We start from the raw sequence: 17,108 nt of genomic DNA, 5'->3' as shown, positions 1-17,108 counted from the left end.
CGGTCCTAACCAAAACGCAGAAATAAAATATAAAACATTCATTACCTTTGACGAGCTTCTTTCTTGGCACTCCTAGATGTCCCATAAACATCATTTTGGGTCTTTTTTTCGATTAAATCGGTCCATATATAGCCTAGATATCGATCTATGAAGAGTGTGTGATCAACGAAAAAAAATAGCGTTTTTTAACGTAACGTCATTTTTTTTAATTAAAAAAGTCGACGATAAACTTTCACAAAACACTTCGAAATACTTTTGTAATGCAACTTTAGGTATTAGTAAACGTTAATAATCTATCAAAATGATCACGGGGCGATGTATATTCTTTAGCTTCTTGAAATCATGTCCGGATATTTCTCAACCAAAACTCGAAAATTCGCAGCTTCCTTAAGAGGTATTAACGCAACAGTTTTTGGGACAAAGTTATTGGTTGATTTTAAAATGCGATGGAAACACATCGAACACACAAAAGTACATTTTGTGTGCACTACGTCATCAAGAACTGGTTTTAATCTGCAAAAAGTACATTTGGTGGAAACACACCTCTGTTGGGAAAATGTGCACACTTTCTTTATTCGTTCATACCTGCTCATACAACCTAAGACTTAAACTATTGCATTTTAAGACAATTCATAGGACTTGCTACCAGAATGAATGTAATGCACCCAGAAATGTCACATCTCTGTTGGAGATGCAAAAAGCACAAAGGAACCCTATTATATATGCTGTGGTCCTGTGGTAAACTGACACCATTTGGGGAAAAATGTATGACCCATCATTCCATTGTGTCTAGGAATTTATATCAATCCATAAACATGATTTTGTGTGTTGGGAAATGTAAATGTTGGTGATTAACCTTTTGCTTGTAGGGGGGAGTATTTTCGTTTTTGGCTAAAACATACCCATTTGAAACTGTCTATTTCTCAGCCCCAAAAAATACAATATGCATATAATCAGATTAGGATAGAAAACAAAATATTGTCTGTGAGTATAACACAACTGATATTGCAGGCGAAAACCTGAGGAAAATCCAATCAGGAAGTGCCACTTATTTTGATAAGGGATATCAACCAGATTCCTTTTTCTATTGCTTCCCTAAGGTGTCAACAGTCTTTAGACATAGTTTCAGGCTTTTATTTTGAAGAAATGAGCGAGAAACATCACATTGCCTAAGTGGATAGGTGGGGGCTCTCAGAGTGAATTTTGCACAACAGAGTAAAGCGACCGTTTTTTCTCCATGTCCTATTGAAAAACCTACACTCCCGGTTGATATATTATCGAATATATATTTTAAAAACAACCTGAGGATTGATTATAAAAAACTTTGACATGTTTCTGTGGACATTATGGATATTATTTTGAAATTTCGTCTGCGTTGTCGTGACGGCTCTTTCATGTGGATTTCTGAACATAACGCGACAAACAAACGGAGGTATTTTGGATATAAAATAATATTTATGGAACAAAAGGAACATTTGTTGTGTAACTGGGAGTCTCGTGAGTGAAAACATCAAAAAGATCATCAAAGGTAAACAATTAATCTGATTGCTTTTCTGATTTTCGTGACCTAGCTACTTAATTCTTAGTGTACATAATGTTTTGTCATGCTATCGATAAACTTACACAAACGCTTGGATTGCTTTCGCTGTAAAGTATCATTTAAAAATCTGAGACGACAGGTGGATTAAAAACCTCTTACAGCTCCCCCCTACTTCCGCCTGAAGACATACCCAAATCTAACAGCCTGTAGCTCAGGCACAGAACCAAGGATATGCATATTCTTGGTACCATTTGAAAGAAAACACTCTGAAGTTTATGTACATGTGAATTGAATGTAGGAGAATATAACACAATAGATCTGGTATAGATAAAACAGTGGGAAAAAAACATATGTTTTTTATTTTTATTTTTGTATCATCATCTTTAAAATGAACAAGATAAAACAAACATTCAGATAGGATGATGGGGACAATTTCAGTGAAACATGTAAGAGGGCAACAGTACTTGTGCAAAGTTTCAGAATGATAACTTCCAAAATGAGTGTGCTACATGACATTTATCATGAAGTCACCCAGGTGTCCCACACAAGTAGCCAAATGTACCCAAGTGGCCAAATTGGTGAAGGTATACATTTTGAAACAAATAACTATATACAAAATAACAAAATGGTATTCTAACATCCCCCCCCCCCAAAAAAAGAAATTAGAAAAAAAATGGAAAAACAATAATGGAAAAAAATATATTATTGATTAAAAAATATATGAAAAAAAATATATATATATACATTTACAAAATAACATGGGCAACTATTTACACACTTTCAATATTTGGAAGACCCTCAGTCCTCTATCAAATCAAATCTATTTATATAGTCCCAGCCTAAAACCCCAAGCAGCAAGCAATGCAGGTGTAGAAGCACGGTGGCTAGGAAAAACTCCCTAGCAAGGCAAGGAAGAAACCTAGAGGAGAACCAGGCTATGAGGGATGGCCAGTCCTCTTCTGGCTGTGCCGGGTGGAGATCACAGTGGTTGTAGAGGGTGCAACAGGACAGCACCATAAGAGTAAAAATGAACAGTTTAGGGTTCCATAGCCGAACAGTTGAAACTGGAACAGCGGCAAGGCCAGGTGGACTGGGGACAGCAAGGAGTCATCATGCCAGGTAGTCCTGACGCATGGTCCTAGGGCTCAGGTCCTCCGAGAGAGAGAAAGAGAGAATTAGAGAGAGCATACTTAAATTCACACAGGACACCGGATGAGACTCCCATTCGGAGTCAGTGTCACTGTGAAAGAAAATGTTCAGTTAGAATAGTTTCACATATGAGCCCTGTATCAACAGGTATATTAAACAGATATATAGAGAGAGTTGAAGGTTGAATATAATTAGGTTGAATATATTATTATATTATTATTACCTGCTAGATCTACTGTCTCTTTTATATTATGACATTTCGGCTAGATCTACTGTCTCTATTATGTTATGACAGACAGCTAGATCTACTGTCTTTATTATATTACAACAGACCAGCTGTATCTACTGTCTCCATTTCACTTTGGCCATTGATGTGGTCCTGCCCTCTCCTCAACAGCCTCAAATAGGCTATTTAATGTGGGTTGGGGTGGGGCGGCAGACACACGCATCTCACATTGCATGACATTACATGTTTATATATTGCTTCTAAAATGAGAAAAAAATCACAAATAATATTTTATATTATTAATTTCAAACAAGGGCATTAGCATGATAAGAACTTACCAGTCCAAAACGATGTCCTCTACAATCGCTAAATGAAGCATCCAACAATCTCTGTCTCACCTTCCCAATCAATTTATTCTAGTCGCCATAATGGTTGATATATAAACAGCTGAATCTGCGCATTTACCAAACAATGCAGTGCGTAATATGTGCTTCTCCTTCCGGTATGAAACTTCAATGGCGAATGACTCACTTTACGCTGGAGCTTACTACATGGGTTGGTCTTGCAACACATAAACATGGCGTATTGCCGTTTAGCTCAGCTCATTGGCTATCTACCCAGCTAGATTTCAAGACGGTCAGTGGTCATTGGGTTAAAAGACAGTCAATCAACCAAACAGCGGGCAAATCATTGGTGCACAATGATGTCATGACTTGTTGTCTTCAAATCGGTTTCTTTCAGTCAATACGTCCCGCGAAATGGCCCATCGGGTTTGATTGTGTTACAAACATAAAATGTTTTGGTTTCACTGCAATCAACTGGATTGTGTTACAAACAAAGCAGTTGATTCCAGTGAAACCAAACATGACTGGAAAAGTCACGTTCTGTGTGGGTTATTTGCCTGGAATGTGTCGTTGAAAATGGAATGAGACGGAATTCACGACACAAGCGGGTCACAAAATGTTTCGTGTTAGGCTACAAAAAAGGATTTTATCAAACAAAAGATCATTCATTGTTTAACAATTGTTATGCAGATGAGTGAGGACCCAAAAGCGCTTTAACAGAAACAGAGTCTTTTAATGTCAAAACACAGGGAAGACATAGATCCTCTTCAGATGTATCGATTGACAACATAGACAACCCGCAGAGAGGGCGACAAATAAATCATAAAGTCCTCTGATCTTAACAGGAGAGTCCCCTTCTAGCAGCAGAGGAGAATAGCAGGGTTAGCGGCGACAGACTGCTGGTCTCTCCGGGTAGGCGCGGGTTGTAGAGGACAGAGGTATCTGATCACACGTAGCATCTGATGAAGAGGCAGATTACGACAGGACAGGACAAGGGTGAAGCAAACGAGAATCTGACAAAGACAGAAGCAGAAACAGAGAGAGAAATAGAGACCTAATCAGAGGGGAAAAGGGAACAGGTGGGAGAGGGTAAACGAGGTAGTTAAAGGAGATGAGGAACAGCTGGGGGAAGGAAAGGAATAGAAGGTAACCTAATACGACCAGCAGGGGGAAACGAAGTGAAGAGAAAGAAAAGGAACAAGACATAACATGACAATACATGACAGTACCCCCCCACTCACCGAGCGCCTCCTGGCGCACTCGAGGAGGAAACCTGGCGGCAACGGAGGAAATCATCGATCAGCGAACGGTCCAGCACGTCCCGAGATGGAACCCAACTCCTTTCCTCAGGACCGTACCCCTCCCAATCCACTAGGTACTGATGACCACGGCCCCGAGGACGCATGTCCAAAATCTTACGGACCCTGTAGATAGGTGCGCCCTCGACAAGGATGGGGGGAGGGAAGACGAACGGGGGCGCGAAGAAAGGGCTTAACACAGGAGACATGGAAAACCGGGTGGACGCGACGAAGATGTCGCGGAAGAAGAAGTCGCACTGCGACAGGATTAATGACCTGAGAAATACGGAACGGGCCAATGAACCGCGGGGTCAACTTGCGAGAAGCTGTCTTAAGGGGAAGGTTTTGAGTGGAGAGCCATACTCTCTGACCGCGACAATATCTAGGACTCTTAGTCCTACGCTTATTAGCGGCTCTCACAGTCTGCGCCCTATAACGGCAAAGTGCAGACCTGACCCTCTTCCAGGTGCGCTCACAACGTTGGACAAAAGCCTGAGCGGAGGGGACACTGGACTCGGCGAGCTGAGACGAGAACAGAGGAGGCTGGTACCCGAGGCTACTCTGAAAAGGAGATAGCCCGGTCGCAGACGAAGGAAGCGAGTTGTGAGCATATTCTGTTTCGAGAGTTCGGAGGCTTGGGCGGCCAGGGTCTCAACGGCATGTCGAGCAGCAGACAATTCCTGCTCGTGTCTGCCTAGCATCGCTCACTGGATCTCGACGGCTGAGTGGAGAGGATCCGACGTCGCTGGGTCCATTCTTGGTCAGATTCTTCTGTTATGCAGGTGAGTGAGGACCCAAAAGCGCTTTAACAGAAACAGAGTCTTTTAATGTCAAAACACAGGGAAGACATAGATCCTCTTCAGATGTATCGATTGACAACATAGACAACCCGCAGAGAGGGCGACAAATAAATCATAAAGTCCTCTGATCTTAACAGGAGAGTCCCCTTCTAGCAGCAGAGGAGAATAGCAGGGTTAGCAGCGACAGACTGCTGGTCTCTCCGGGTAGGCGCGGGTTGTAGAGGACAGAGGTACCTGATTACATTTACATTTACATTTAAGTCATTTAGCAGACGCTCTTATCCAGAGCGACTTACAAATTGGTGCATTCACCTTATGACATCCAGTGGAACAGTAGTGCATCTAAATCTTTTAAGGGGGGTGAGAGGGATTACTTTGTCCTATCCTAGGTATTCCTTAAAGAGGTGGGGTTTCAGGTGTCTCCGGAAGGTGGTGATTGACTCCGCTGTCCTGGCGTCGTGAGGGAGTTTGTTCCACCATTGGGGGGCCAGAGCAGCGAACAGTTTTGACTGGGCTGAGCGGGAACTGTACTTCCTCAGTGGTAGGGAGGCGAGCAGGCCAGAGGTGGATGAACGCAGTGCCCTTGTTTGGGTGTAGGGCCTGATCAGAGCCTGGAGGTACTGAGGTGCCGTTCCCCTCACAGCTCCGTAGGCAAGCACCATGGTCTTGTAGCGGATGCGAGCTTCAACTGGAAGCCAGTGGAGAGAGCGGAGGAGCGGGGTGACGTGAGAGAACTTGGGAAGGTTGAACACCAGACGGGCTGCGGCGTTCTGGATGAGTTGTAGGGGTTTAATGGCACAGGCAGGGAGCCCAGCCAACAGCGAGTTGCAGTAATCCAGACGGGAGATGACGAGTGCCTGGATTAGGACCTGCGCCGCTTCCTGTGTGAGGCAGGGTCGTACTCTGCGGATGTTGTAGAGCATGAACCTACAGGAACGGGCCACCGCCTTGATGTTAGTTGAGAACGACAGGGTGTTGTCCAGGATCACGCCAAGGTTCTTAGCGCTCTGGGAGGAGGACACAATGGAGTTGTCAACCGTGATGGCGAGATCATGGAACGGGCAGTCCTTCCCCGGGAGGAAGAGCAGCTCCGTCTTGCCGAGGTTCAGCTTGAGGTGGTGATCCGTCATCCACACTGATATGTCTGCCAGACATGCAGAGATGCGATTCGCCACCTGATCATCAGAAGGGGGAAAGGAGAAGATTAATTGTGTGTCGTCTGCATAGCAATGATAGGAGAGACCATGTGAGGTTATGACAGAGCCAAGTGACTTGGTGTATAGCGAGAATAGGAGAGGGCCTAGAACAGAGCCCTGGGGGACACCAGTGGTGAGAGCACGTGGTGTGGAGACGGATTCTCGCCACGCCACCTGGTAGGAGCGACCTGTCAGGTAGGACGCAATCCAAGCGTGGGCCGCGCCGGAGATGCCCAACTCGGAGAGGGTGGAGAGGAGGATCTGATGGTTCACAGTATCGAAGGCAGCCGATAGGTCTAGAAGGATGAGAGCAGAGGAGAGAGAGTTAGCTTTAGCAGTGCGGAGCGCCTCCGTGATACAGAGAAGAGCAGTCTCAGTTGAATGACTAGTCTTGAAACCTGACTGATTTGGATCAAGAAGGTCATTCTGAGAGAGATAGCGGGAGAGCTGGCCAAGGACGGCACATTCAAGAGTTTTGGAGAGAAAATAAAGAAGGGATACTGGTCTGTAGTTGTTGACATCGGAGGGATCGAGTGTAGGTTTTTTCAGAAGGGGTGCAACTCTCGCTCTCTTGAAGACGGAAGGGACGTAGCCAGCGGTCAGGGATGAGTTGATGAGCGAGGTGAGGTAAGGGAGAAGGTCTCCGGAAATGGTCTGAAATGGTCTGGAGAAGCATCTGATGAAGAGGCAGATTACGACAGGACAGGACAAGGGTGAAGCAAACGAGAATCTGACAAAGACAGAAGCAGAAACAGAGAGAGAAATAGAGACCTAATCAGAGGGAAAAAGGGAACAGGTGGGAGAGGGTAAACGAGGTAGTTAAAGGAGATGAGGAACAGCTGGGGGAAGGAAAGGAATAGAAGGTAACCTAATACGACCAGCAGGGGGAAACGAAGTGAAGAGAAAGAACAGGAACAAGACATAACATGACAATACATGACAACAATGAGCATTGGAATTGCAAACAGACGAAGATCGTCAAAGGTAAACGATTTATGTTAATGCTGTTTGTGATTATGTTACGCCTGTGCTGGTTAAAAAAGTTTTTTTTATGTGGCTCTATGCTCAGATAATCGCATCGTATTCTTTCGCAGTAAATCCTTTTTTAAATCTGACAGCGCAGTCGGATTAGCAAGATTCTAGGCTTTCGACACGTGAGACACTTGTATTTTCATGAATGTTTAATATGACTATTTAAGTAGCGATCACCTTATGTTGTGGAATTTCAGCCCACTAGCGGGTTCCGTGCTCAGAGAGGTTAACTTCTTGACGCTACCCATCCCTTAAGCGGGATGTTTGTCATCAGCAAACGCTGAATAGCATAGTGCCACAGTCAAATAATATTACTAAAAAATATTCATATTCATGAAATCACAAGTGCAATATTGCAAAACACAGCTTAGCCTTTTGTTAAGTTATAAAACCGGCCCAACTCCCCCTCCCCTCTCCTGTGGGAGACTGGGGGTTTGGGCTATCTGTCCGCCATGTGCCAAACTGATCTGGCACCTTTGAACCTCAACAACCTCAAAAAACCTCAAAACTATGTGACTACTATTCAATTCAAATGGTTAACATGTGTTAACATTGCCAAAGCAAGTGAGGTAGATAATATACAAAAGATATAACATATACTATCTTACTTAATGATCAACATCAATGCTTTATTTTTCACTGACACCAGCAATTTCCGATGTCTGCTATGCCACTCTACTATTCTGTTACAAAGACTTGTGGATCTTGTGAATTGTTTTTTTTCTCTCCATGTTTCTTCTCAGGGATTCAGTGGTGACTGGCCTCATACACTGCAGTGACCTTTACCACCAAGACAACTGGAACCAGGAGAAAGAAATGAAAGAATGGGGAGCATCCAGTCGGTCAACCATTTTAAGTTGCAACCTGACAGAAACAAGCAATCTTTTTTATAGGCATCGATAGGTTTGTAATTACAGTTTAAAGGTGTGTAATTTCCAGAGTTACTAACCAATCCTATATACTGTATATTGTTTGGTTTGTGCTTTTTTATTTATTTGATGATTTCTGAAATTAAGTGTGAATGCATGTGCAGTTTGATTAGTAATCCATTTCAAAGAGTTGAACTTTGAGGACAGTTGTGTGAATCGTCCTATGTACCATTATTAAAAGCTCAATTTTAAATAATGTGATGAATCAGACAATGTCTTATTTATTTTTTTGGTTTGATGATTTGACACAGCCCTACTGGTACATGCTGGTACATTATAGCTATAATTACAGTACGCTGTTTGGAGAACGTAATAAACCTACATTATATACAATGTTTAAGAAGTCATGCTATCTTATTGGTGGTTTCATGGGTTACAATAAATACCACACCAATAATACATTTAGCAAAAATTATTTAAAAAATAAAACATTTTAACCATACTGCAATTATACATTATTGAAAATAGAGTCAAATTAATCCTTGTCTGAGCCAAAATGCCTCATAGTGGCAGGAGCCTATCTCCTGATTCTATAGCAGAATGCAGCTTGATGTACAAGTACACCTCCTTGATAGGACACTTAACCCAATCCGTCTCCTTTATACTGAGTGCCAAACAGAGGCATCCAGTCCCATTTTTAGAGTAATTGGTGTGACTCAACCAGGGATCAAACCCTCAACCATCTTATCTCAGGGAGGACACTAGCACAAGGCCAATGAGTTGTCTCACAGTTAAACAGTATGTCTAAACAATGGGCTGAGATACGAGAGATACGATACAAGAGGAGGACTTAGAATCACTAAGGAAGTCTAAAATAACAATACACAGATTAAAGGTCAAACTTTTCAGGAGTGATTTAAAGACCTCAATGGTATTTGGCCCTCTACCTGACAGGACAAGCCGTTCCATAACCGTGTTGCTCTGATCAGCTAGATGCAGGCAAACGTGTGCAATGTGTCCCTGTCTCTCCATGTGTCACTGTCTGTCACCTCAAATCTTTCTCTCGACCCGTGTGCACCTATATTGTAAACTTTCATTCATAGGCTAGGTTGTGGCAACCTCATGATGGGTATAGTGAAAATATTGCCACTGTCTTACTTGATAGAAAATATCACTGTATCAGTAAGGCTAAAATGTCATGACTGTTTAAACACATTGTACAGTATATTAAGAACAGTTTATTTACCAAACTACATCCATTCCTCTGCACATAAACAATGTTCAGTCTCAATCTGAGTACCTGACATCAGAGTACACACTCTCCTGTTGTGTCTCTCTCTTCTTTCTTCCTCTTTTAGTTTTCCTCTCAGAGAAATGCAATGCAGCATAATTCAGAGTCTCTGGGTCTTGTTCCTGTGAATAATCATCGTGTTGTTGGTTTTTGATACAAATGTAGTCATAATAATAGCCAGATAATTAGAGTATCTAGTATCATATTGGATATCACCAACCAACAGGCCAGTACTATAACAATTGTATTTATTTACCTGATCACATTCGGTGGTTGAGTTGTCATGTCCAATATGCTGAGCAACACTCACTGCTAACATGAAAAAAACAAGCATGAACATGACAAAAGTCAAGATAGGTAATAGACAGAGATATTTTACTTGATAACAAGTATTGTGTAAAATATATTAGGTGTTCATCTACAGTTTGTAATACCAGAGGACTCACCTTTATAATGTTCACAAATTGTCATTTTATTTCTGCTGAAAACGAGTATAATGATCACAATCACACAGAAAACTGATGTCACTCCCAGTCCAATGATTACATGTTCCAGGGATCTTTCTGAAAGGAAGAAAAAATGTAATAATAAGAGTCAACATATTCCTTATATTAAAATAAAATGGTAGTTCAGATATACAGCCCTTATATTAAAATACAATTTAGGACAGATATACAGCCCTTATATTAAAATAAAATGGTAGGACAGATATACAGCCCTTATATTAAAATAAAATGGTAGTACAGATATACAGCCCTAATATTAAAATAATATAGTAAGCGACATATATACCACACTTATATTAAAGTAAAAACTTTTTTTTTTTAAATATACCACCCTTACATTAAAATAACACATTACACACGCATTTTTTAGCATGTTTTTACAAAGAAAAATATTTATTAGAGTTAGATCAACTTTGTCCTGCTAGGTGACCTAAACTGGGACATGCTTAAACCACCTGACCAAGTCCTAAAGATGTCGGACTCCCTAAACCTTTCTCAGATTATCACCAATCCCACAAGGTATGACTCCAAACACCCAGAAAAGGCTTCTCTTATTGGTGTTATCCTCACAAATAATCCTGATAGGTGTCAGTCTGGTGTTTTCGTAATAACTGTTTTACAGCCTGTGTTCGTAATGGCTGCTCAGTAAAACGACCTGTCCTGATTTGTCATAGACGCTTGCTAAAAACATTTAATGAGCAAGCCTTCCTTCATGAACTGGCCTCTGTAAAATGGTATAGAATCAGCTTGATCCTCTCCGTCAAAGACGCTTGGACCTTCTTTTTTGATATTTTCAGTGGTATTGTTAACAAACACAACACCATAAAGAAAATAAATTAGAATTAAAAACAGTTTCAGCCCCTGGTTCGACCATGATCTTGCAGAGTTACTCCACCTCAAGAATTACATTTGGCGAAAGGCTCGACACATGCATACTCAGGCTGACTGGCTCTCGTTCAGGCAAATGAGAAATAAGTGCACTCAGGCTAGGAAGGCCAAAGTTAGTTACTTTAAGGAGCAGTTCTCTCTCTGTGGGTCTAACCCCAAGAAGTTCTGGAAAAAGGTTAAAGACCTGGAGAATAAACCCTCCTCCTCACAGCTGCCCATGTCCCTTAATATGGATAGGGTCAACTGGCCAATTGCCGGGGGAAATGCAGAGCGCCAGATTCAAATAAAATGCTATAAAATTCAAACTTTCATTAAATCACACATGTAAGATACTCAATTAAAGCTACACTCGTTGTGAATCCAGCCAACATGTCAGATTTTAAAAATGCTTTTCGGCGAAAGCATAAGAAGCTATTATCTGATAGCATGCACCCATCTGCACCATCAGTAAACAAAGGAGCTAGCGTAGCAGGCGCTACACAAAACGCTGAAATAAAATATAAAATATGCATTACCTTTGACGAGCTTCTTTTGTTGGCACTCCAATATGTCCCATAAACATCACAATTGGTTCTTTTGTTCGATTAATTCCGTCCATATATATTGAAAATGTCCATTTATAAAGCGCGTTTGATCCAGAAAAAAACAGCTTACCAAAACGCAACGTCACTACAAAATATTTCAAAAGTTGCCTATAAACTTTGCCAAAATATTTCAAACTACTTTTGTAATACAACGTTCGGTATTTTTAAACGTTAATAATCAATCAAATTGTAGACGGGGCAATCTGTATTCAATACAGGAACGAAACCAAACCTGCACTGCTGTTCACGTCTTGCGCAACTCACAAATGTGTCCCCAGTTCCGAGTTGGCCTACTTATTCAATGCACAAAGGAATAACCTCAACCATATTCCGAAGACTGGCGACATCGTGTGGAAGCGGTAGGAACTGAAAATGGTTCCTATTAAATATCCAATGGCAAAGACAATTTTGTCAACTGAGAATGGAAGAAAAAAAATCTGAACAGTTAGTCCTCTGGGTTTTGCCTGCTACATAAGTTCTGTTATACTCACAGACATGATTCAAACAGATTTAGAAACTTCAGAGTGTTTTCTATCCAAATCCACTAATAATATGCATATCTTATATTCTTGGCATGAGTAGCAGGAAGTTGAAATTGGGCACGCTATTTATCCAAAAGTGAAAATTCTGCCCCCTATCCCCAAGAGGTTTTAAAGTTGATGATGTGGTTGTTACTGACAAGAAGCACATGGCTGAGCTCTTTAATCACCACGTCATTAACGTCTTTGGGACTGAAGGGCAGTATTGAGTAGCTTGGAAATAAAGGTGCCCAGGGTAAACTGCCTGCTACTCAGTCCTAAAAGCCCAGAAGCTAAGATATGCATATAATTAGTAGAGGTGGATAGAAAACACTCTGACGTTTCTAAAACTGTTTGAATGATGTCTGTGAGTATAACAGAGCTCATATGGCAGGCAAAAACCTGAGAAAAAATCCAACCAGGAAGTGGGAAATCTGAGGTTTGTAGTTTTTCAAGTCAATGCCTATTGAATATTTTTTTTTTTTTTTTTTTTTTTTTTACTAGGCAAGTCAGTTAAGAACAAATTCTTATTTTCAATGACGGCCTAGGAACAGTGGGTTAACAATATACAGTGTCTATGGGGTCATATTGCACTTCCTAAGGCTTCCACTAGGCTTCCACTGGAATCTTTTTTGATGCTTCTAATGTGAAGGAGGGGGGAATGAGAGCTGAATGAGTCATGGGTCTGGCAGAGTGGCATGAGCTGATCACGTGCGCTCACGTGAGAGTTAGCTGCGTTCCATCGCATTTCTACATGCAAAGGAATTCTCTGGTTGAAACATTATTGAAGATTTATGTTAAAAACATCCTAAAGATTGATTCTATACTTCGTTTGACATGTTTCCACCAGTGTATATGAAGGGGAGGAGACAGGTTACAGAAGGATTTTTAAGCCTTGAGACAATTGAGACATGGATTGTGTATGTGTGACATTCAGAGGGTTAATGAACAAGACAAAATATTTAAGTGCCTTTGAACGGGTTATGGTAGTAGGTGCCAGGCTACTGGTTTTAGTGTGCCAAGAACTGCAACGCAGCTGGGATTTTCATGCTCAACAGTTTCACATGTGTATCAAGAATGGTCCACCACCCAAAGGACATCCAGACAACTTGACACAACTGTGGGAAGCATTGGAATCAACATGGGCCAGCATCCCTATGGAATGCTTTCAACACCTTGTATAGTTCATGCCCCAATTAATTGAGTCTGTTCTGGGGCAAAAGGGGGTGCAACTCAATATTAGGGAAATGTTCTTAATGTTTTGTACACTCTGTATACGCACCACATAAATATTACTAAACCTTCTATAATTGATACACTATAACACATAATATTCATTACTTACCAATATTTAGGTTTGTTCCGTTGCCAAACAGGATCTCCCCACATGTGGCAACAGCACAGTAGTAAGTCCCAGCATCAGAGAGACTGAGGTTGTTCTTGGAGAGGCTGTAGACACAGCTCTGTGTAGGAGAGAGAGTCTCAGGGCTGTTCTCACAGTCATCACTCCTGTTCCCAGGGGTGTAAATAACTCCTGGATGGGATTCTCCTGATCCAGCTCTGAACCAGTACACACTGTGTTCTCCTGTACAGGTCTCAGAGAGTACTGTACACTGTAGAATCACAGAGTCTCCTGGATGGACTGGATCAGAAACTAGTTGCTGCACCAATGTAGGGTGATTGTGTCCTATAATGTGTAATTGTATTTAGAAAATTATTCATATGCTTGTAAAGTGGAGATGTCATAGAATTTTAAATAGTAAACATTCTTTTAGGCACACAGCAGTTTTGGAAACAGTGCTTTGCTTGCTAGAAAATAGTGGTGCGATTGCTAATTAACTGTAAACCTTTTATTTATTTGTCAGTAATTATTCAAATTTATTCACCCCACAGTCAGCCAAGATGCTTAGCTAGGCATCTTAAGAGTTCTTTACAGTAAAAGTTAGTTAGCTACCGTTTCTACACTCTTTTGCTAGCTATACCGTAACGATGTCATTTCAAAAACCTGTCAAAAATGACAAGTGTCTTTACATTTGACCATTATGACACGCATCCATGAATATCCACTTTCTATGCATACTGCAGCAAGATTGTTTATACTTTCTCGGAACATCAACAGTATAAAGCAGTGTACATACTGCAGCAAGATTGTTAATACTTTCTCGGAACATCAACAGTATAAAGCAGTGTACATCTACTGTATGTATAACAATACACAAAAACCTTTGGTGAATATTTAAATACGTAATTTAAATCAAATTACCCTTCACAGCCAAAAATGTTGCATTTCCATAGTTCATCCCATACATTGTCCCAATTCCACAAAAGTATGTTGCCTCATCTAATGTGCTGATATTTCTGATAATGAGATTATACCCATATTGAGATTCCTCCACATGGAAACGTGGGTTCTTAAACTCTCCTTTAAGTACAGGTGCTGATGCATAGGACACAGATGCGACAAGATGGGGCAGTCGGCCAACAGTTTGTCTGTACCAGTACAGGAATTGTTCAGATTCTGCTTTAGGACATGGCAAAGATACATTGTCTCCAAATAGACGAGTAGTCACTGGTATTGGTTGAGGAGCATCTTCAGTCTGAATCAGGTCTGCCAAAATGTGAATGTAATCAGATGTCAATTTTAAATGGAAATGGACAATGTTAAACCTTTGAATAACAGTGTATATTCTAGATTAAGTCATCAAACTACTGCAATTCAAATTGTCTGAAGATATATCGGTCACATTGCTGTCCATACTGAATATATGACTTTAGATATGACTTTCCAATATGATATTGTTATTCTTTTAGATTTTCAATTCTACTGTTCAGTAAAGTACTATGTGAGATTAGGACATGCACTTACACACTTGAGAGAGAAGTCCCCAAAGAAGGCAGATTGTGATCATCTTGATATGGACTGACTGTAGCTTTAACAACTGTTTTTCTTTGTTACTATGAATGACTGACTGACAAAATGAAAAGAATTGTGGGATGTTTAAGATCTCAGAAATACTTGATTGGTTAGGGGAAAGACATGCATCACTTCCTGTGGAACATTTTCACCCATTTTCAGCCATGTACTGTATGCAATGTAAAGATTTATGTTGTGCATATTTTTTTTGGCCTATATAGAGCTATATAGTCCAGGACTAATCTGTGTCTGGAAAACAAATTCATGCTAAATTTAGCCACCGATAGCTAACTATCAATGGAAGTGATGAGTCAATTGTGCAGTGTTTTTTTATGGAACGATCACTTTTAAGTAACATCAAACCAAATATAGAGTTTTTTGGGCAATGAGAATTGCATGGCCCCTATCATTCCCATAGATTTTTAGATAGATGTGGCTAAAGTTAGCTGAAGTCTGTAGTTCCTGTTTAGAGAAAACCGACCAATGGATTACATTTTGTCTTGGCTACTTTCACGGTGAGGAACCATCTTACATGAAGTTGTTAAATGCTGAGCTTCCCCTGTAATGCTGAGTGTGAAGCACACTGTGTAAGGTTGACCCAAAAAAAGAAAAGGTTTTAATATGCATTTTAATATTTTGCAACATTATAGGGTCAAATAAAATGCAGATTGTTTACAGTTTACTGACAAATGTGTGAGACACTTACCATATGCAAGAACAAAAAATAAATCATAATTATACATTGAGAACTACCAAATATTTGATCAAATATACATATTCACAGTGGTGGAAAAAAGTATTCAATTGTTGTACTTGAGTAAATGTAAAGATTCCTTAGATTCCTTAGAAAATGACTTGAGTGTAATGAGTACGTTTGGGTGTCAGAGAAAATGTATGGAATAAAAAGTACATTATTATCTTTAGGAATGTAGTGAAGTAAATGTAAAGGTTGTCAAAAATATAAATAGTAAAGTAAAGTGCAGATACTAAAAAAAAGACTTAAGTAATACTTTAAAGTATTTTACTTAAGTGCTTTACACCACTGCATATTCACAGATTTATGAAGTATGTGTTCATTCTATGATACAAGTTCAAATGAAAGTTAATGAACTAGGGTTATAAGTCTCTGTTTTTCAGTTAAAAACTCAATTTGAAATGGATATAAGTTGTTAAAAATGGTATATCAACAAAGTATTATAAAAAGAGATGAATTAACTAGATTATTAATTCTTCTGAACAGTACTGACACATACAGTTACTTTGTAAATTATTCAGACCCATTCACTTTCTCCACATTTTGTTTGGTTACAGCCTTATTCTAAAATAGATTCAATGTTTTTCCCTCATCAATCTTCACACAATGCTCCATAATGACAAAGTAAAAACAGGTTGTTTCTTTTTAGAAATGTTAGCAAATTTATTTACATAAGTATTCAGACACTTTGCTATGAGACTAGAAATTGAGCTCAAGTGCATTCTGTTTCCATTGATCATCCTCGAGATGTTTCTACAACTTGATTGGAGTCCACCTGTGGTAAATTCAATTAATTAGACATGATTTGGAAAGGCAAAAACCTGTCTATATAAAGTCCCACAGTTTACAGTGCATGTCAGAGCAAAAACCAAGTCATGAGGTAAAAGGAATTGTCCTTATAGCTCCGTGACATGATTTTGTCAAGGCACAGATCTGGGGAAGGGTACCAAACAAAAGTTTGTAACCACCAAGAACCTTCTTAAAGCTGAATGCCCAGCCAAACTGAGCAATCGGGCCTTGGTCACTGACAGAGTTCCTCTGTGGAGATGGGAGAACCTTCCAGAAGGACAACCATTTCTGCATCACTCTACCAATCAGGCCTTTATGGTAGAGTGGCCAGACAGAAGCCACTCCTCAGTAAAAGGCACATGACAGCCCGCTTGGACTTTGCCAAAAGGCACCTAAAGGATTCTCAGACC

The 17,108-nt window shown here is 40.3% G+C and overlaps 1 protein-coding gene across 2 annotated transcripts; it reads right to left on the bottom strand.

Annotated features, from left to right (window-relative positions):
• Window positions 1–8,707: 8,707 nt before the first annotated feature.
• Window positions 8,708–15,191, bottom strand: LOC115130906 (uncharacterized). Of its 2 annotated transcripts, none has more exons than XM_029662484.2 (6): window positions 15,108–15,191; window positions 14,505–14,849; window positions 13,587–13,928; window positions 10,192–10,308; window positions 10,002–10,057; window positions 8,708–9,867 (listed from the first exon to the last, which is right to left on the bottom strand). In XM_029662484.2, exons 1-6 carry the CDS (start codon window positions 15,148–15,150, stop codon window positions 9,742–9,744), a joined length of 1,029 nt encoding a protein of 342 aa, XP_029518344.1. In that variant the 5' UTR covers window positions 15,151–15,191; the 3' UTR covers window positions 8,708–9,741. The 2 variants fall into 2 exon arrangements, with proteins under 2 accessions (XP_029518344.1, XP_029518345.1); XM_029662485.2 differs by having other exon boundaries at window positions 10,002–10,054.
• Between the last annotated feature and the right edge of the window lie 1,917 nt (window positions 15,192–17,108).

Source organism: Oncorhynchus nerka, linkage group LG6 (assembly GCF_034236695.1).
Source record: "Oncorhynchus nerka isolate Pitt River linkage group LG6, Oner_Uvic_2.0, whole genome shotgun sequence".
In the NCBI taxonomy this organism is placed as follows: domain Eukaryota; kingdom Metazoa; phylum Chordata; class Actinopteri; order Salmoniformes; family Salmonidae; genus Oncorhynchus; species Oncorhynchus nerka.
The sequence above is the reverse complement of the archived record's forward strand: the minus strand, read 5'-3'. Positions and strand labels throughout refer to the sequence as shown.